Source organism: Ranitomeya imitator, chromosome 1, assembly GCF_032444005.1.
Source record: "Ranitomeya imitator isolate aRanImi1 chromosome 1, aRanImi1.pri, whole genome shotgun sequence".
Taxonomy (NCBI): Eukaryota; Metazoa; Chordata; class Amphibia; order Anura; family Dendrobatidae; genus Ranitomeya; species Ranitomeya imitator.
The window spans coordinates 703,102,575-703,124,702 of NC_091282.1; the positions used below are offsets into that span (position 1 = coordinate 703,102,575).

The 22,128-nt window shown below is 45.2% G+C and overlaps 1 protein-coding gene across 1 annotated transcript in view; it reads left to right on the forward strand.

Moving 5' to 3' along the window:
- The window catches only part of EIF2AK4 (eukaryotic translation initiation factor 2 alpha kinase 4), a 152,168-nt gene that overhangs the window by 66,041 nt on the left and 63,999 nt on the right, over positions 1–22,128 (forward strand). The window contains exons 12-17 of the mRNA XM_069731721.1: positions 995–1,410; positions 3,281–3,344; positions 11,230–11,319; positions 11,855–11,977; positions 20,642–20,746; positions 21,441–21,501. Coding sequence (XP_069587822.1) covers positions 995–1,410; positions 3,281–3,344; positions 11,230–11,319; positions 11,855–11,977; positions 20,642–20,746; positions 21,441–21,501 — 859 coding nt within the window. The remainder of the gene's footprint in view (positions 1–994; positions 1,411–3,280; positions 3,345–11,229; positions 11,320–11,854; positions 11,978–20,641; positions 20,747–21,440; positions 21,502–22,128) is intronic.

A 22,128-nucleotide genomic window follows, 5' to 3' on the forward strand; every position in this document is an offset into this window, starting at 1 on the left:
ATGCTGATCTATGTGATTGGTTCAGAGGATGAGAGGAAGCTACCGGGACCTCAACAAAGGCTGCACAAGCTGAGGACCTGCAGGACCTTCTGCACAAATAATTCCAGGACATTTCAAGTCATGTGACCGCATGACTTGAAAGGTACTGGAGTTAATTATTGGAAAGTCCTGCAAATGCCCTTCTACTTCAGCCCCCAAACAGGTCCTCCTCAGTAACTGAAGGATCTGGTAATGTATAGTGTTTGTGTGCATGTAGCTGAGTTGTTTGTCTATATGCACATGTAGCAGAGCTGTGTATGTCCATAAGTTCATGTAGTGTGTATGTAGAAGAGCTGTGTATGTATATGGGCATGTAGCAGAGCCCTGTGTCTATGGGCATGTAGCACAGTTGTGTGTCTATATATGCTTATATAGCAGCACTGTGTGTGTCTATGTGCGTGTAGCAGAGCTGTTCACCTGCAGCGTTACATCTCCGAACATCCCCTCCTCCCAGCCTGCGACCCGCAGCATCTCCCCACTCTTGCCTCCGCCAGCAGTGAGTCTGATAATCCGAAAAATATAGGTTAAGATGTTTTTTTTTTCTTTTTCTGCTGTCTAAACCTGGGATGCTTTTTATGGTCTGAATATTATGGTAATTAGATTGATTTTTGAGGCAGCCTTCACATGGAAACTGCTGTATGTAGCCAAATGTGCATTAGCCGTATTGAACTGGACTAATTACTGTGCTGAACCACAGCAGTGCATTCTTTTAATCCAGAACAAAAATCTGCCAAATTTCTCTGGCTAATCGCTGAGTGTTCCAGCAGCTTGTTATCGAGTGATCTTTTTAATAAGTGGAGAACCCCTTTAATAGCAGGACACGGTAAAGTATGCATCATTTTGCAGGATTTGTGTCTAGTGTCCTTAGACTAGAACTTTGCAATGATATTTTCATATAGTGAGCTCCTCTTATTTTAGCATAAATAAACCGCTGTCTTCTCATGTTTGTTTTTAGGTTCAGAACAAGCTCGATGGCTGCTACTATGCTGTCAAACGCGTTCAGATTAATCCTGCCAGCAGACAATTCAGGAGAATTAAAGGTGAAGTGACGCTGTTGTCTCGACTCAATCATGAGAATATAGTGAGATACTACAACGCTTGGATTGAAAAGCACGAAATTCCATCTTCCAATACCCCTAAACCCGGAAGTTTAGTAGATAAGAAAGTGGTAGTGAAGCCGGAGCAGGTGGTGAAAAACGAGTTCGGTCTTGCCGATGACATAGAGGCCAATGCTCCAGCTCCCATTATGACCAGCTCGGTGGAGTGGAGCACATCTTGTGAGCGATCATCAAGTGCACACTGCAAGAATGCTGATCAGGATTCAAGCGACGACGATGAGGATGAAGAAGGAGTTTTCTCTCCATCGTTCCTGTAAGTTGCTCAAGCAAATGTATAGCTGATGTGTTAGTTATTTAAGACGATATAATGTTATGCTACATCACTAGGGTATACCATAATATTAGGCTTACACAAAACAAGTATGGTCAGGGCCCCCACTGTGGATGATAGATGCGTCCCATGCACGGAGGCTTCTGTTCGGGGCGACAGCAAACTGAAAAAAATAATTCCAGCTTTATTCAAGCCATATTAAAATCCAGTTGTAGTCTGTGTACATAGTCTGACCGATATGTTTGACTGCATCAGTCCTTGTTAGAGATGGTGTAAATCAATTCACAGGACCCATTACAGCAGCCGCATCGGTAATCTGTGGGAACCAAGTGAAGCGCCATCCTACCGGACATGAACCCTGGTTGAACTTTGGTTTAGCTGACCTGGTGTGACGCATATGTAATGGCGCAGGAGGCTGGCTAATCAAAAGTAGGACTGTGGATCATGGGGATGTACTCTAATAACACTTTGGCACCATATGCCTCATTAGGGTATATGGATGCCTTAGAGGGGGCACTCGTCTGTATCTCACATAGGGAGCTGTTGTTGTGCACCGGACCCTCTCATGCGTTACATAGACATCTATCTGTCTGAGTGATCATCTAATCTTATAGAGGACTTGTCAATTGCCATAAATATTAAATTGCTTCCCTGAATATAAATCTAGTATATTTAGCGAACTGGGCATGGCACTGAAATCTCCAGCATGTCTTCATGGGGAACGCACCCAGTTGCTAAAATACTAGATTTATATAGAAGGGATGAAAGGCAGAATCTCGGGGACGGAGAGGCACAGGAACAAAAGAAAAACTACCACAAATTTAAGAGATTTTCCCTGCAGTCAGCGGCTACAACAGGAAAAATGAGTGGGCAGTTGTAGGTATACGGCTTCTATGGTCCTTGCAGTGAAGCACAGCGATTTATTCCCTCTGATACTACACACCTCAAAAGGCAACCTTTTTTTTATTGCCACAGACCATTGCATGCTGATAAATGTGGATACCTCCTAAAGTGGTTTGTCTCTGGACAATTTCCACTTATCAAATTATTATCAAGGATCCTCTCTTAATAAGTCCCCAAGAGGAAGCTGCCAGAAGAATGGACCCGTCACTTCTTTTAGCTGCTTGATTGCTTTAGAAGATGCACAAAATGGAGGAACACTTGCAGAGCAAATTGTTTTAACATTGCTGTGTAATACAGTCATTCTTTTTTTTTTTAAGTGCTTTTTTTCCAGGCAGATTCAAAAACAGAATTCACCTGAAAAAGACTTTGCATAGGTCCTGATCTGAGGAGCCTTCAATAATTCCTGGAAAAAAAAAACTTGTCTGTGAAGAGGATTTTCAAAACTAGTGAATCCATGAAATCCTAAATAAATTGTGCAAAATACCTGGATCAAATCTAAGATTTAGGCTGGTGCTACCCGGCAACTCTGGCTGCAACACCTTTCTCAAGACGAAAGTTCACTGCTACATGGCAGCGCGATTCTAATTAATGGGGGCACATTGCGACCCCCCCCCCCCCCCCCAAAGGTACTGTGACAAGTCCCAATTCCTTTGTATTGCGCTGCCATGTAGCAGCGGCACATGGCGAACTTTGGCCGGGCGACCATTGTGTCACAAAGGGGCACCGTGTCACAGCAGTCTGTTTTTAAAGCTTAAGTTAATTAAAATTTATGAACCTTCCTTCCAATTACACATTTGTGTTTTCTGAACGGTACATTAGGCTCATGTCTGATTATGCTAAATATATGCAGTCACTGAACCAATGATAGATCCAGGCGTCACAAAAACCTGTCACGTATCGTGTGCGATTCAGTTCTGAGAATTTGATTTTTTTTTTTTTCTATTCACAGACCAGGAACAGACTCTGATAGTGAGATTGTTTTTGAAAATGAGGATGAGAACAGTCCAGATCAGGTAATGACTGCATTGCTATAGTCATTATTTTTCATTAAAGGGAATCTGTCACCAGGTCTTTGCCACCTAATTTGCATAATGTACAGGCAGAGACCCTGAAACCAGCGACGTCCCCTGGCTACTTCATCTTCGACAAGATCTTACCTGAATTCAAGGAAATATCATACCATGCTGAAAACAGGAAAATTATTTTTAAATATTTACCATACTCCTAAATTAGCCGTATGCGCCTTCTTACAAGGAGCGGCTCGTGCAGCCCCTACATGTCAACAACTCACAGCACCATGGGATCTCAGTCTGGTCCTTCTATACTTCAGTAAATCCTTCTGAGCCCCTCTGCAGTGTCTGATTATGCCTGCTCTCCTGGAAAGATGGCTCCATGGCCATCAGGAAATATTGGTATCGGCTACCTTTTCCTTTTAAATGCCACTTAATGGATTTTCCCAAGTTTGCTCTACACCTGATACTTGCATTATCGCACCCCACCTTTATTGAGGTGTTACTCCCCCCCCCCCTCGATCTTATTGCATTGAAAAGTCCCTTAATAATTACAACATAGTCTGTTCTATGTTCATATACTCCTCTCAAGCCGCTTCTTTCTTGTTGTATGACTCCCTTTTCATATGTCCAGAGGGTCACAGGCATGTTCTGTCAGCATCTGAAGCCATGATAGCCTGTTGGATTCGGTTTACCTTAAACCTAAACCAGACCTAAAGCTCTAAGGGCCAAGTGTCTCCCTTCCGTAAGGTGACCTATTATACCCAAGCAGTGGGAGCATCTAGGCCTTGTCATCACAAAGCCTCCGCCTCGTAGGGTGTGCAAACTTGTTCACATGTATGTTGCTTCTCTTTTTTTTTTACACAATGCATTTTTTTTTCTTTTCTCTCTGTACAGGTGTCACCATTTATTACACTGCTTGGCTTCATTATGGTGTTCAATACATGTATGCTTTATTAAAGGGGTCATCCACTACTCGGACAAGCCCTTCTCAATAATTATGATCCCCCCCCCCCCCTTATAAAACAAATGGCTATACTTGCCTCCTGTGGATAAGCCACCAAAGCGATATCGGCACTGGCTTTCCCAGGTACTTTACATTGTGTCACGAGAGCCCTGCAGCTAATCAGCGGCCACTTCATACTCTCCTCCTTCAGACAAATCAGTCATCCAGAGGTACAGTACAGACCGAAAGTTTCTGGGTGCCGGCCCGCCGGCCGGCACCCAGAAAATCTTTTGGGGTCTCAGCTGCCAGGGGTAGCTGAGACCCCAAAGAACATGATCGGGGTTGGTTTTTACCAACCCCTGTTTTGCGATCGCCGGTAATTAACTGTTTACCGGCGGCCGCAAAAAAAAGGGATCTGTCATTCTCTGTCCTCTGATGTGATTGCACATCAGAGGACAGAGAAATAGGGGGATTCGGGACCCTGCTATACTTACCGGTGTCCCTGGGTCCTCCTGCGTCCCCAGTGCGCCCGCCATGATCTGCTGGCTGACAGCTGGAGGAGTTGGGGCTAAATTTAGGGTTAGAGTTCGGGTTGGGGCTAAATTGAGGGTTAGGGTTGGGGCTAAAGTTAGGGTTGGGGCAAAATTTAGGGTTATGGTTGGGGCAAAATTTAGGGCTAGGGTTAGGCTTTCACACTTGCATCGGTACGGGGCTGTCGCAATGCATCGGCCCGACGTACCGACGCATGTTGTGAAAATTGTGCACAACGTGGGCAGCGGATGCAGTTTTTCAACGCATCCGCTGCCCAGTCTATGTCCTGGGGAGGAGGGGGCGGAGTTACGGCCACGCATGCGCGGTCGGAAATGGCAGAGTTAGGGGTGTGTTGGGGTTAGGGTTGGAGTTAGAATTGGGGGGTTTCCACTGTTTAGGTACATCAGAGGGTCTCCAAACACATAGTCATCACCACACATCTAGATATGCTCTTTGGGGGGTCTAGTTTCCAAAATGGGGTCACTTGTTGGGGTTTCTACTGTTTAGGTACATCAGGAGCTCTGCAAATGCAACATGACGCCCGCAGACCATTCCATCAAAGTCTGCATTCCAAGCTCCTTCCCTTCTGAGCCCCGATGGGTGCCCAAACAGTGCCCTCCCCCACATATGGGGTATCAGCATACTCAGGACAAACTGGTCAACAGATTTTGGGGTCCAACGTCTCCTGTTACCCTTGAGATAATAACAAAAAATTGCAGGCTAAAAAATCATTTTTGAGGGGGAAAAAAAAGGATTTTTTTATTTTCACGGCTCTACTTTATAAATTTCTGTGAAGCACTTGTGGGTTTAAAGTGCTCTCCCCACATCTAGATAAGTTCCTTAAAGGGAACCTGTCACCTGAATTTGGCGGGACTGGTTTTGGGTCATATGGGCGGAGTTTTCGGGTGTTTGATTCACCCTTTCATTACCTGCTGGCTGCATGCTGGCTGCAATATTGGATTGAAGTTCATTCTCTGTCCTCCATAGTACACGCCTGCGCAAAGCAATCTTGCCTTGTGCAGGCGTGTACTACAGAGGACAGAGCATGAACTTCAATCCAATATTGCAGCCAGCATGCAGCCAGCAGGTAAGGAAAGGGTGAATCAAACACCCGAAAACTCCGCCCATATGACCCAAAACCAGTCCCGCCAAATTCAGGTGACAGAGTCCCTTTAAGGGGTCTAGTTTGGTGGTGAAAAGATAATTTTTGTGGAAAAAATATGATTTTTTAATTTTCATGGCTCTACAATATAAACTTCTGTGAAGCAGTTGGGGGTTCATAGTGATCACCACACATCTAGATATGCTCTTTGGGGGGTCTATTTTCCAAAATGGGGTCACTTGTGGGGGGTTTCTACTGTTTAGGCACATCAGGGGCTCTCTAAACGCGACATGGTGTCCGATCTCAATTCCAGCCAATTCTACAATGAAAAAGTAAAACGGCACTCCTTCTCTTCCAAGCTCTGCGGTGCGCCCAAACAGTGGTTTACCCCCACATATGGGGTATCGACGTACGCAGGAGAAATTGCACAACAACTTTTGTAGTCTAATTTCTCCTGTTACCCTTTTGAAAATAAGAATTTGTGGGCGAAAAGATCATTTTTGTGTAAACAAATGCGATTCAGGAGAAATTGCACAACAAAATTCATGGTTAAATTTCTGTTTTTACACTTGTGAAAATAAAAAAAAAATGGTTCTGAAGTAAAATGTTTGCAAAACAAAAGTTAAATGTTCATTTTTTCCTTCCACATTGTTTCAGTTCCTGTGAAGCACGTAAAGGGTTAATAAACTTCTTGAATGTGGTTTTGAGCACCTTGAGGGGTGCAGTTTTTAGAATGGTGTCACACTTGGGTATTTGCTATCATACAGACCCCTCAAAATGACTTCAAATGTGATGACGTCCCTAAAAAAAAAAATGGTGTTGTAAAAATGAGAAATTGCTGGCCAACTTTTAACCCTTATAACTCCCTAACAAAGACATTTTGTTTCCAAAATTGTGCTGATGTAAAGTAGACATGCGGGAAATGTTATTGATTAACTATTTTTTGTGACATCTCTCTCTAATTTAAGGGCATAAAAATACAAAGTTTGAAAATTGCTAAATTTTAAAAATTTTCGCCATATTTCCGTTTTTTTCATAAATAATCGCAAGTAATATCGAAGAAATGTTACCACTAACATGAAGTACAATATGTCATGAAAAAACAATCTCTGAATCATCGGGATTCGTTAAAGCTCGTTATAACCTCATAAAATGACAGTGGTCAGAATTCTAAAATATGGCTCGATCATTAAGTACCAAATTGGCTCTGTCACTAAGGGGTTAACACATGTGGAATTATATACATAATACAAAAGTGTGAAACAACTGAAAATGTCTTATACTCTAGGATCTTCAAAGTAGCCACCTTTTGCTTTGATGACTGGTTTGCACACTCTTGGCATTCTCTTGATGAGTTTCAAGAGGTAGTTACCAGAAATGTTTTTCACTTCACAGGTGTGCCCTGTCAGGTTTAATAAGTGGGATTTCTTGCCTTATAAATGGAGTTGGAACCATCAGTTGTGTTGAGCAGAAGTCTGGTGGATACACAGCTGATAGTCCTACTGAATAGACTGTTAGCTGCTTTATTCTTGCCATAATAGAAATTCTAAGTAAAGAAAAACAAGTGACGATCATTACTTTAAGAAATGAAGGTCAGTCAGTCCAAAAAATTGGGCAAACTTTGAAAGTGTCCCCAAGTACAGTGGCAAAAACCATCAAGCGCTACAAAGAAACTGGCTCACATGAGGACCGCCCCAGGAAAGGAAGACCAAGAGTCACCTCTGCTTCTGAGGAGAAGTTTTTCTGAGTCACCAGCCTCAGAAATCGCAGGTTAACAGCAGCTCAGATTAGAGACCAGGTCAATGCCACACAGAGTTCTAGCAGCAGACACATCTCTACAACAACTGTTAAGAGGAGACTTTGTGCAGCAGGACTTCATGGTAAAATAGCTGCTAGGAAACCACTGCTAAGGACAGGCAACAAGCAGAAGAGACTTGTTTGGGCTAAAGAACACAAGGAATGGACATTAGACCAGTGGAAATCTGTGCTTTGGTCTGATGACTCCAAATTTGAGATCTTTGGTTCCAACCACCGTGTCTTTGTGCGACACAGAAAAGGTGATCAAATGGACTCTACAAACCATTTCCGGTAGACACAAAAGTGAATGGTAAAACCAAAAACACTCAGTTTGAAAAAATGTTTGCAGTAATCCGCAAGTGCTAGTAAAAGATGTAAATAACAGGGTATTTGGTTGATACTTTTTTGCAAAAAATGTATACTAAGCTGCTCTACCAATCTTCACGGTATACCCATATCAGAGCAGTCCTAACTAATGTATGCAATCCCTATCTGATGTATTTAAAAACCTGATCATCTGTATATTACCTGTGTGAACAGGGTTCAGAGAGGAAAAATCCATGTGTGCATACAGGGCAGAACAGCTTTTGTGCAGCTAGCCCAAGAGGAGTGGTGGAACTCCCCAGTCTTGTAGACACAAGAGAACAATCATGGAAACAGGAACACATGGGCTACTTGCACAGTGAACAAGTCTGTAAGAACATGTTCACACACCACCAAGAAACCTGAAGACACAAAAGAGAATGGTAAAACCAAAAACACTCAGTTTGAAAAAATGTTTGCAGTAATCCGCAAGTGCTAGTAAAAGATGTAAATAACAGGGTATTTGGTTGATACGTTTTTTGCAAAAAATGTATACTAAGCTGCTCTACCAATCTTCACGGTATACCCATATCAGAGCAGTCCTAACTAATGTATGCAATCCCTATCTGATGTATTTAAAAACCTGATCATCTGTATATTACCTGTGTGAACAGGGTTCAGAGAGGAAAAATCCATGTGTGCATACAGGGCAGAACAGCTTTTGTGCAGCTAGCCCAAGAGGAGTGGTGGAACTCCCCAGTCTTGTAGACACAAGAGAACAATCATGGAAACAGGAACACATGGGCTACTTGCACAGTGAACAAGTCTGTAAGAACATGTTCACACACCACCAAGAAACCTGAAGACACAAAAGAGAATGGTAAAACCAAAAACACTCAGTTTGAAAAAATGTTTGCAGTAATCCGCAAGTGCTAGTAAAAGATGTAAATAACAGGGTATTTGGTTGATACGTTTTTTGCAAAAAATGTATACTAAGCTGCTCTACCAATCTTCACGGTATACCCATATCAGAGCAGTCCTAACTAATGTATGCAATCCCTATCTGATGTATTTAAAAACCTGATCATCTGTATATTACCTGTGTGAACAGGGTTCAGAGAGGAAAAATCCATGTGTGCATACAGGGCAGAACAGCTTTTGTGCAGCTAGCCCAAGAGGAGTGGTGGAACTCCCCAGTCTTGTAGACACAAGAGAACAATCATGGAAACAGGAACACATGGGCTACTTGCACAGTGAACAAGTCTGTAAGAACATGTTCACACACCACCAAGAAACCTGAAGACACAAAAGAGAATTGTAAAACCAAAAACACTCAGTTTGAAAAAATGTTTGCAGTAATCCGCAAGTGCTAGTAAAAGATGTAAATAACAGGGTATTTGGTTGATACGTTTTTTGCAAAAAATGTATACTAAGCTGCTCTACCAATCTTCACGGTATACCCATATCAGAGCAGTCCTAACTAATGTATGCAATCCCTATCTGATGTATTTAAAAACCTGATCATCTGTATATTACCTGTGTGAACAGGGTTCAGAGAGGAAAAATCCATGTGTGCATACAGGGCAGAACAGCTTTTGTGCAGCTAGCCCAAGAGGAGTGGTGGAACTCCCCAGTCTTGTAGACACAAGAGAACAATCATGGAAACAGGAACACATGGGCTACTTGCACAGTGAACAAGTCTGTAAGAACATGTTCACACACCACCAAGAAACCTGAAGACACAAAAGAGAATGGTAAAACCAAAAACACTCAGTTTGAAAAAATGTTTGCAGTAATCCGCAAGTGCTAGTAAAAGATGTAAATAACAGGGTATTTGGTTGATACGTTTTTTGCAAAAAATGTATACTAAGCTGCTCTACCAATCTTCACGGTATACCCATATCAGAGCAGTCCTAACTAATGTATGCAATCCCTATCTGATGTATTTAAAAACCTGATCATCTGTATATTACCTGTGTGAACAGGGTTCAGAGAGGAAAAATCCATGCATCCTGTATGCACACATGGATTTTTCCTCTCTGAACCCTGTTCACACAGGTAATATACAGATGATCAGGTTTTTAAATACATCAGATAGGGATTGCATACATTAGTTAGGACTGCTCTGATATGGGTATACCGTGAAGATTGGTAGAGCAGCTTAGTATACGTTTTTTGCAAAAAACGTATCAACCAAATACCCTGTTATTTACATCTTTTACTAGCACTTGCGGATTACTGCAAACATTTTTTCAAACTGAGTGTTTTTGGTTTTACCATTCTCTTTTGTGTCTTCAGGTTTCTTGGTGGTGTGTGAACATGTTCTTACAGACTTGTTCACTGTGCAAGTAGCCCATGTGTTCCTGAAACCATTTCCGGTGACTACCTCTTGAATCTCATCAAGAGAATGCCAAGAGTGTGCAAAGCTGTCATCAAAGCAAAAGGTGGCTACTTTGAAGAACTTAAGACATATTTTCAGTTGTTTCACACTTTTTTGTTAAGTATATAATTCCACATGTGTTAATTCATAGTTTTGATGCCTTCAGTGTGAATTTACAATTTTCATAGTCCTAAAAATACTGAAAAATCTTTAAATGAGAAGGTGTCCAAACTTTTGGTCTGTACTGTATTCAGGGCTGCATCTCCTCTCGCTCTTTTTCCGGATGTCTGATTTGTCCAAAGTATGGAAGAGTGAAGTGGTCACTGATTAGCTGCAGGGTTCACTTGACACAATAATCTCACACAAGCCACCGGGAGAGACAGTGCCCACACAACTGGAATGGATTCTGCTTTGTAGGGGAGTATAGCTGGTATTAAGAAGGGGTTGTCCGTGTAGTGGACAACCCCTTTTAAGTTTTTTCTTCTCCTACTGATTGCTACAGACTGATCAGCTCAGCAGCTTCCAGAGTGCCTAACTACGCCTAACTACTCAGTGTCTGCCTCCTAGTGGTGGCAGCTATAACCCTGGTGTTCTTCACCCTATAGACTGTACAAAAAAGGGCTTTTACCAGGGACTAATAAAAAGCCAATTAGAAAAGTGGAAGATTTTCTTTTGTTTTCTAGTGAAAAATCTTCCCCTCAATTTGTGTTCTTTAGAGTTATCAGTTTGCAGTTTCTTCTGCAGTGCTTGGCATCAATGCCATTCTCGTCACTCAGGGATATCCCAGCCTGTTATGTACGTGTTCTCTAATGACTGTCAACTTAAACAGGATGAAGAATGTGCTGTGGAAAAATCAGAAGGGCTCAATGAATCCCCCTATGAGATGTCCAGTCAGAGCGTCCATTATCTGTACATCCAGGTAAGCTTATCCTGTGATAATTGGATAAAGGGTTGGGGTCACCTGGCTTCCACAGGGTTGGGGTCTCCTGGCTGCCGCAGGGTTGGGGTCACCTGGCTGCCACAGGGTTGGGGTCGCCTGGCTACCGCAAGGTTGGGGGTCGCCTGGCTGCCGCAGGGTTTGGATCGCCTGGCTGCCGCAGGGTTGGGGTCGCCTGGCTGCCGCAGGGTTGGGGTCGCCTGGCTGCCGCAGGGTTGGGGTCGCCTGGCTGCCGCAGGGTTGGGGTCGCCTGGCTGCCGCAGGGTTGGGGTCGCCGGGCTGCCGCAGTGTTGGGGTCGCCGGGCTGCCGCAGGGTTGGGGTCGCCTGGCTGCCGCAGTTTTGAGTTATTTACAAATACTTCTTATTACAGTTTTACTATGTAAAATTACACACACATCTTAGACCCATCCTAACCCTTTCCCCAATCTCCATGCAGCCCAACAAGTAGTGCTTGACCTTAAGTAATCCAACATTTTTCTCAGCAAAGTATGAAGATGTGTTTTTATTATCTCTTAGATGGAATATTGTGAGAAGAGCACCTTAAGAGACACAATAGATCAAGGATTATATCTGGACAATAATCGCCTTTGGCGGCTGTTTAGAGAAATATTGGATGGACTGGCGTATATTCATGAACAGGTTTGTATAAATCAGACATAATTTATTACCTGCTGTGATTTCATTATGTTGCTTTATTAAAATTCAACAGAACTGCTGTAGCTGTGTGTTAGGCAGGGGCGTTCCTATAATGAGGCAACTTGAGCTTGTTGCCTCAGGCGGCGCCACCTGCTGGGTGGCAGTGGGAGCGATCAGTTCAGGAGACTGATACACAAAGTCCTGAGCGTTGCTCCTGTGCAGAGCTTGGTGCTGCCTCCAGCACTGGCTCCTCCTCTGTCTTCTCTCCCCCTCACCCTCCAGGCTGATCAGGACGTCGGCAGTGAGGGAAAAAGCAGGAGGAGCTCGGAGCCACAAATCTCCTCAGTGTGTGACAATTACAGTGGCCACTAGGTGGCAGCTTCACAAATTGATGCTGCCCCCTCCTGGCTCCAGATGTAGGGCTGCTCCCTCCCCCAGCTCCTACCATTCCTGAGACTAGCTGCTGACGCTGCCTGCTGGTGCGTCTTGCACTGTCCCCTCCATAACTCCTTCCTAGTTCCTCTCAGATCACAGGAGGCAGTCGGACCAGAGGAGGAGGGGGAGAATCCTGTCTACACAGACTCCTAGAGGAGGCAGCAGCTCCCTGTGTCCTCTGCCCCTGGTGTCCTGGGATGGGGCGAGCAGTGACGGCTCTGCTGCAGCACACGTGAGTATATGGAATGTCATTTATAGTGTATATAATAGTGTGTATAGTGTCTGCTTTCCTATGTGTGAATGGATGCAGAGGTTTCTTGTGTATGTAATAGTGTGTGTAGTGTACAGTATGTGTGTCTCTGTTTATAAATGAGTGTATTTGGCTATACTGCCTGTGATTCTTGAGTATGATCAGGCCTCAACACACAATTGTCTCTGCTTGGCAGGATCCCACATAATAAATTCCCCCCAATAACAATCCTTTGCATATATCCAGCACAATGTAATCTGTGCACTCCCGATTATCCGGAGTCCTGTCCAGTAATGTGCTGGGGTGCAGGTGGTGTGGTGCTGGTGTATGTGATGTGCTCTTCCCTGAGTATCCGGAGTCCTGTCCAGTAATGTGCTGGGGTGCAGGCAGTACAGTGCTGGTGTATGTGTTGTGTGCTCCCCTGAGTATCCGGAGTCCTGTCCAGCAATGTGCTGGGGTGCAGGCAGTGCTGGTGTATGTGATGTGCACTCACCTGAGAATCCGGAGTCCTGTCCAGTAATGTGCTGGGGTGCAGGCGGTGCTTGTATATGTGATGTGCCCTCCCCTGAGTATCCGGAGTCCTGTCCAGTAATGTGCTGGGGTGCAGGCAGTGCGGTGCTGGTGTGTGATATCTGCTCCCCTGAGTATCTGGAATCCTGTCCAGTAATGTGCTGGGGTGCAGGCAGTGCGGTGCTGGTGTATGTGATGTGTGCTCCCCTGAGAATCCGGAGTCCTGTCCAGTAATGTGCTGGGGTGCAGGCCGTACGGTGTTGATGTATGTGATGTGCACTCACCTGAGTATCTGGAGACCTGTCCAGTAATGTGCTGGGGTGCAGGCAGTGCAGTGTTGGTGTATGTGATGTGCGCTCACCTGAGTATCCGGAGTCCTGTCCAGTAATGTGCTGGGGTGCCGGCGGTGCTGGTGTGTGTGATATGTGCTCCCCTGAGTATCTGGAATCCTGTCCAGTAATGTGCTGGGGTGCAGGCAGTTCGGTGCTGGTGTATGTGATGTGTACTCCCCTGAGTATCCGGAGTCCTGTCCAGTAATGTGCTGGGGTGCAGGTGTATGTGATGTGTGCTCCGCTGAGTATCCGGAGTCCTGTCCAGTAATGTGCTAGGGTGCAGGTGTATGTGATGCTATCAGTGCAGACGATAGCTGTGCAATCTGGTATCCAGCACCTGTATGTTCAGCAGTTATCGCCCTCTGACCCTCACATTATCACACCTCAGCTAGAATGTCTGCTCTGTGCAACATCTCCTGAAGGTTCGTGCATGATTCCAGAGCTCTGGTCATTCTAGCAATGGACCTAATAGTCCGGGCAGTGGTGACCACGGTCATTTCACTATATATAGATGTAGTGATGAGTCTGGGTTTAGGTTCCTCTCTGACTGAGAATCATGTCGGTTCCGCCAAAGTCTCTTTTTTTTGTTTGACTAAACTATTACAGATAGGACACGCAGGCTGATATCAGAGATTTCTGTTGAGAACAATATGTATTGCTGACATAGCACAACGACCTAATGACTGCGGTGGACTCTTTTGTGCAGTTCCTCTGTTGGATAGTGGTATTAAGTTAAATGCCTTTGATCAGAATGTCGGCTTAACATGGTCCAATAATCGGAGCACACTGAGGAGAAGATGGAGGAAAAAATTCTCTATCTTCTTAAACTTATCACTTTGTGGAAATCAGACTGCACTCAGATGTCATCCAAGTGCAGTCCAATGTTCTGCCTCCACTCACTGATTTGAATGTTTGCATGCTGTCCAATATACCCTGCTACTCAGCATTCTGTGATTTTTTTTTTTTTTCTCCTGCCAATTCAGTATGAGAAGAAGACACTAGTCTTCTAGAAATCCAATCCTCACTATGTTTCTCCCCTCCGCAGCGTTATTTTAGCTGCAGTGCAGGTTTTGGGACTTCCGCATCACCACAGCATGTTCATTTCATGCTGCGGAGTCAGAAGAGATCGCCATCGGGTAAATGCGGGGGAGAAGCCGCCCTGCACCCACTGCAGATCGTGAGTAAAGGGCAGCTGTGGTCTCCCTGCGTTCACCCGCGGGTTCCCACAGGTCCGGAGACACTGCTTCCAAGACGCAGCCCCCCATATGTTGAGCACATACCCTAAGACTATGTTCACACACTGCATTTCTGTGTTTTTGCCCATAGCACGCTGCAAAAATGCTGAAAAGAATTGGTGCTCATTCTTCCCAAATCGCAGCAAAACCTGTGCAGATTTCACTTTCTGCAAATAAATAAAACCAATGTGCGTTCTCAGCTATGAAAAATACAGGTTTAGATGAGCATAAAACCAAGGTAAAAATGCAGCAAAACCTTCATTGTGTAAACACAGCCTAAAGAGGAGGAGAGAGTGGAGAATACATGTTATATGCGGCTCCTTAATTCATTCAATGACGAATAGACCTGTCATAGGGGGGCACCAAAATCTCCTCATTTGCATTAGATGTAAACAATGTTTCTAGGAAATTGTCCTGTTCTAGTCTGTATTTTACCGGAGGTGAGCCCCTTATGCTACTATGTAGCAACTTAGTATACATCTTGGGGGTCACTGACTTCCTTTTTATGTAGTGGTGTTACCATTTTTTGGAACGTAGAAATTTGGAAGTGGACAATACAGTACGTGGGCTGGTAGGGTCTGGAGGGGGGCCAATTAGAACTAATGTTATGGGGCCCCATAATTTCTATTTACGCCCCTGGTGCAGGATGCATTGCACCATTCACGTATGTCTCTGCTGCAGGACTGACTGGTCATAACTTCCACACCACGTCCAATGTCGCCCCTTGGTACATACAAGCATCCAGCCATGTTTCTCCCGAGCGGCGGTTGGTCGGTGGCGCTCGTCCCCCTTCCCGCTCCCACATCCCTCGCCCAACCCAATGGGAAGCCCCTATTAGCCCTGAACAGCCCTGTGTGCGGCTCTTGTGATTGGCTAATCATTTCAGGACACGGAGGTGTGGTCTATTGGAGAAGTCGCACCATTTTTTACCGATTTTAAATATTTACTATGGGGGGGGGGGGGGGGAGGGCGCCATTTTGCAGTTTGCCTCAGGCAGCAGAGAGGCTAGGTTCACCCCTGCCATCAGGTCTCATATAGAGCCAACCCATTGGGAAGAATGCGGTCCCAATGGCCAAGGTCAAGGGGATCTAGATCTTATCGGTCCTCAGCCAAATGACTGGAGGCATCCGCGGCTCGTTTCCAAGAGAGTAGGTGGTCGTCTGCTCCTGTTTCATCAGTCTTGGCTCACCGTCGTTTCTGACAGATGGGTAAGAGACCTGGTGTCTTCAGCGTACAAGATGGAGTTCCTCTCTCTTCCCCCGAGCCGTTTTTTTCCATCCCATCTCCCCAGTTCAAAAACCCGTATGCAAGTGTTGGTGAAAGCCGTCGAATCCCTTCAAATCAACGGGGTCATTTCTCCCGTCCCAAGGGAACAAAGGTTTCAGGGGTTTTATTCCAACCTGTTCATCGTTCCCAAAAAGGACGGAACATTAAGGCCCATTTTGGACCTAAAGTGTTTAAACAAATTTGTCTGCATTCGTCTGTTCCGAATGGAATCCCTCCGGTCAGTCATTTCGGCTATGGAAAAGGGAGAATTCCTAGCCTCCATAGATATTCAAGATGCCTATCTTCATATCCCCATATTTCCTTCACATCAAAAGTTCCTATGCTTTTCCATAGGCCCTTCGGGCTTGCCACTGCTCCCAGAATATTCACAAAGGTAATGGCAACAGTTGTGTCTATTCTGCATTCTCGGGGCATAGTCATCATGCCATATTTAGACGACCTTTTGGTAAAAGGTTCAACTTTTCTGGCATGAGAGGAGAATGTCAACATTACTATGGTTACTCTGTCTCGCCTAGGGTGGCTAGTGAATTTAAAGTAGTCTCTGGTGCCATCCCGGAAAATTTCTTTTCTAGGGATGGTCTTCGACATTTCCTGAGGTCTGACGGTCCTTCCCCAGAACAAGGTACTCACCCTCCGGCAAGAAGTGAGGGTCCTTCGCCAACCAGGTGCCCACACGATCTGGTTTTGTATGAAGGTCTTAGGAAAGATGGTGGCAGCAATAGAGGCAGTGCCTTTTGCGCAACTCCATCTTCGCCCTCTCCAACACGCGCTTTTAACTTCCTGGGACAAAAGTCCATCCTCTCTCAATCTCCGGTATCGTCTGTCTTCCCAGGTCAGACAAGCTCTGACATGGTGGACGAGTCCCTCTCTGCAGTAGGGGAAGCCTTTTCCCCTGATAGGGAAATCATTGGCTGGTGGTCACAACGGATACCAGCCTGCTCGGTTGGGGAGCAGTATTTTGCCACCACACAGCCCAGGGACGCTGGTCCTCAAGGGAGTCAATCCTTCCGATCAACCTGTTGCGTTGGAGATTCGGGCGATTTGGCTGGCTCTGCATCACTTTCATCCCTTTCTGGCAGGCCACCCGGTCAGGATCCAATCAGACAATGCCACGGCGGTGGCATACATAAATCACCAGGGAGGCACCCAAAGGACGCCCGTTTTTCCCAGCAGGTCATTCAGACCATGATTAGAGCCAGAAAAACAGCTTTCTTGCTTATCTATCACAGATATTGGAAGGCCTTCTTTTGGTGGAGTGAGAACAACGGTTTGGTCCCTATGTCTTTTTCCCTTCCTTCCTTCCTGGACTTTCTACAAGCGGGTCTTGACTCTGGTCTGTCAGTACTCTAAAGCAGAGGTCCCCAACTCCAGTCCTCAAGGCCCACCAACAGGTCATGTTTTCAGGATTTCCTTTGCATTGCACAGGTGATGCAATTATTACCTGGGCAAGACTAAGGAAATCCTGAAAACATGACATGTTGGTGGGCCTTCAGGACTGGAGTTGGGGACCCCTGCTCTAAAGGGTCAGGTTTCCGCTCTGTCAGTTCTTTTTCAACGAAATCTGGCTTCTAGTTCCTAGGTAAAGACTTTTCTTCAAGGAGTTGCCCACCTGGCTCCTCCTTACCGTTTTCTGATAGATCCATGGGATCTTAACCTTGTTCTTGCCACACTCCATCGCTCTCCTTTTGAACCCATTCAAGATATTCCATTTTCTCTCCTGTCATGGAAAGTTGCCTTTTTAGCTGCCATTATGTCCATCAGGAGAATTTCTGAGTTAGCGGCATTATCCTGCCGTTCCCCGTTCCTGATTCTTCATCAGGACAAGGTAGTTCTTAGACCTGTTCCTTCCTTCCTAAGGGGGTCTCTGTCACTCTCACACCCTGACTGGTGGCCCCACTGTGCCACAAACAAGACTTCCCTGGAAGGGGCATGACTATGACAGCAGCCTGGGTTTTCACTGGAACCTCTGATGGTGAGATCAGGCTTATGCAGCAGGCAGCTACCAGGTGCTACTCCAGGGTGGTGTCTGGCTGTGGCTGCTGATCCCACTTGGAGAACAGGAATACTAGGACAGGTGCGTGCATCAGGCAGGACTGGCAGAAGAGTACAGCTGAAACTCAGACAAGTAGGCTGGCACGGCTCAGACACAGGGCTGGCAGGAACGACAGACACAGGGCAGGTTGGTGTGGTGTATGAAGGAACGGGTAGGGACCTGTTCACACTGGAGGTGCAGGTACAGAAACAAGCCAGAAGGAAAGTAGAATGAAGGAACAGGTTGCGACCTGTTTACACAGAAAGAGAAGTGCAAGACTGCAGATAGGAATGGTAGAGCAGCAGTAGATGGAGCAGCAACAGAAGCAAAGCAGATCGGAACCGCAAGCAATGAGGAGAGGAGCTGCAGCAAGAGGTTTCTGCAGCAGCAAAGCAGAGCGGAGCCACAAGGAATGTGGAGAGGAGCTGCAGCAAAAGATTACTGCAGCAGCAAAAGCTAAGCAGAGCGGAGCCACATAGGTACAGAGCAGGCGGAGCCGCAAGAGTGCGGAGCATAAGCAGACTGACAACACAAGGAAAGACACAACAGGGAAGGAAGCCACAGACAAGGAGACCGAGATAAGACTAAGTTCAGACAAGGAAATGGAACAAGACAAGAAACAAGAACAAAGACACAGGGACCAGGATATTCTGCCTCCTGGAGGGCGGAAAACAAGATCAAGGCAAGGAGAAAAGCCTCTAGAGAGGGAGTAACACAGAGCAAGGCCTGGCAAACTCATTAGCTAAACACAAACTGAGCTAACACATTGCACAGGCCCAGTCCACTGGGTGGAGCTGTAGTAAATACTGGAGGCCTCTTGGTAATTGGTCAGGAACAGATTAGACAGGTGCACCTGATTCCTATAAGAACTAGTGAGTTCAGGCGCCGCCCCCTATACACCTATACACACAACCAGGAAGCATGCAGAGAGCAGAGGAACAGAATATGAAGCTGGCAAGAAACAGAAACCACATCATGGCCTGGAGCAGTGGATAAGATAGTGTGAGAGATGAGAGGCCATGCCATGATGCAAGCAGAGTTGTTGCAGTCTCTTAATTTCACATTAATGAAGATATTGTCCTTCCTTCTCTATGTCCCTCTCCGGTCCATCCCCTGGAGACGTTCCTCCACAAGTTGGATCTGGTCAGAGCTATCAGAGTCTACCTCTGAAGGACTGCTTCCTTTCGTCTCTCTGATGCCCTATTTGACATCTGTGAAGGTCATCGTAAGGGGCTTCCAGCTTCCAAATCCACCCGTTGGATTTGTTTGGCAATATTAGAAGCATACCGGGTTCAGGACAAACTGCCCCCTCCGGGGGTAAAGGCTCACGCCACACAGGCGGTGGGAGCTTCCTGGCAGTTTGTCACCAGGCCTTGGCTTTGCAGATTTGTAAAGCCGCAACCTGGTCTTTTTTTGCACACCTTTGTGAGGTTTTACAGTGTCCATACCCATGGCTCGTCTGATGCAGGCCTGGGAAGGAAAGTACTTCAGGCGGCGGTTGCGCACTGGCCGACTTGAGTCCGTTTTTCTTTGCATTCTTTCTCTTTCCCCCACCCTAGGGACTGCTTTGGGACGTCCCATGGTTACATATGTCCCCCACTGAAGCTATCAAGAAAGAGGGATTTTTGGTACTCACCATAAAATCTTTCTTGGAGCCTTTATTGGGGGACAAAGCACCCTCCCTAACTGTTGGCTCTATTGGGCCTATGTGCCTTTGTTGATGGGTTGGTACATATGTTGAATTTTGGTTGCTTCTCCTACTGCTTTAACACTAACTGTGGTACTTTGTGCCTGTCCGTGGGTGTATACTGCTGAGGAGGAACTATTTTTCTTTATGCCTAGTGTCAGCCTTCTAGCGACAGCAGCATACACTCAGATACCTGTGTGCCCCAATGACGTCTCCAAGAAAGAGATTTTATGGTGAGTATCAAAAATCTCTCTTTTCTGCACATTTAACTTTAATTTGGTCATAGATCAGCAGAGTGGAGTAAAAAAAAAAAAAAAGAGTTAAATTCTGCTATTGGACTGTCAGGCTGACGTCCCCTGACAGATTCTCAGTTAACCCATTCAGCAGCCAGCAATAAACAGTGCAACATGGAGGCTGTAGAAGGTAAAAGGTGCCACATTTTTAATGAAACCTCATCTCAAAAATCATTAAGCCAAAAATGCATGCTTTCAAGCAAAGGGTAAAAAAATGGTCTCCAAAAGTGGACCACCCGTCTCAAGGTTTAACAAGAATCTGACCGCCCGTGTTTAATGTGGTGTTTTTTTATTTGGTTTTTGTTGAAGTACTAGTTGCACATTAGCAAACTTGACACAAGACATTAATCGGCCAGCAGGATGAGTTGACTAATGTGTTTGGAAATTGAGTTTGATCCTTTGTCCCTGGGTTAGATAATATCCTACCAGATATGTCTGACGGAAACATTCACACTTGGCGCTGATCTCTTGTTTGTTAGTCGTCACAAATGTCTGTTGGATAAATGAAGATTACATCCGGCCGCTGTGGTGTGTGACCTGCCTAGCACTTTTATATGGTTTTTACTAAAGTTTCTAGTGACTCCACTGTACTGCTTTCACTTGCAGGGGATGATACACAGGGACTTGAAACCTGTTAACATTTTCTTGGATTCAGAGGATCATGTAAAGATTGGGGATTTTGGTCTGGCTACAGATCATCCAGCCTATAAAGTAAGTGCTTATATTTTAGCAAATCAGTCCTTACTGTTATATTAGTTATCCAGTCACAGATGGATAAAAATGTTAGCAGATTTATTAATGGAAAGATGACTGAATTTAGGAGCCGGGAAACGGATTCACACTTTTTAGGACATGTTCACATGTAGCATAATTGCTGCTGAAAGTTTCAGGAAGATTCTGCAGCTGCGAGTGTGCAAAACTTCATGCAGAATTAATTGTTGAGTTCACTCCATTGAAATGGCATGATAGTCTTCAACTGTGCAACAGAAATAAAATTAGATGTTATACCCCACCAGGGCACTGGAGTATAAGTGTGCAAAAAGAAATAAAAATAAAAAAAAGCGGCATTTTGCAAAGTCGCAAATGATGAATTAGGCTGCAACTTTTGAATACCCACAACCATTGCCAAAAAATAACTCAATAACAAAAAATAAAAATAAAATTGAAGTACAAAAAAAGTAACAAATTAAAGTATTAAATGGGATACAAAAAAAGTCACTAGAACCATTTTTTAAACAGAAAAAAAAAACCCGCAACAACAATGGTGAATCGTGGCCTAAGAGTTATACCAGGCATGAAAGTGTCCAAGGCATAATTAATTTGATGAACTGCAGTTGAATTTGATGTTTGATGCATTTTGTGTAACAAATCTACCACCATTTTCTTTTTCTTTTTTTTTCTGAAGACCGAATCGACACAAGATGAGGACCAAGTTCGTTGTGATCTTGCGAAGGTTGACCCTGAAGGTGATTCCTTTGTTCACTTTGGCAACTCTTCCATTTTTTCTTTCTAGCAGTTACCGTATTTTTTAGACTATAAGACACACCAAACCATAAGATGTACCTAGGTTTTAGAGGAGGAAATTAGGAAGAAAAAAAACTGAAGCAAAAAATGTGGTCAATTCTGTACTTAACCCCTTCCCGACCTGTGACACAGCGTATGCGTCATGAAAGTCGGTGCCAATCCGACCTGTGACACATATGCTGTGTCACAGAATGATCGCGTCCCTGCAGATCCGGTGAAAGGGTTAACTCCCATTGCAGGGACAGGGGGAGTGGTAGTTCAGCCCAGGGGGGGTGGCTTCACCCCTCTGTGGCTACGATCGCTCTGATTGGCTGTTGAAAGTGAAACTGCCAATCAGAGCGATTTGTAATATTTCACCTATTATAACTGGTGAAATATTACAATCCAGCCATGGCCGATGCTGCAATATCATCGGCCATGGCTGGAAACACTGATGTGCCCCCACCCCACCGATCGCCCCCCCAGCCCCCCGATCAGTCCTTTACACTGCTCCGCTCCCCTCCGTCCTCCTGTCCGCTCCCCCCCGTGCTCTTGTCCGCTCACCCCCGTGCTCCAATCCCACCCCCGTG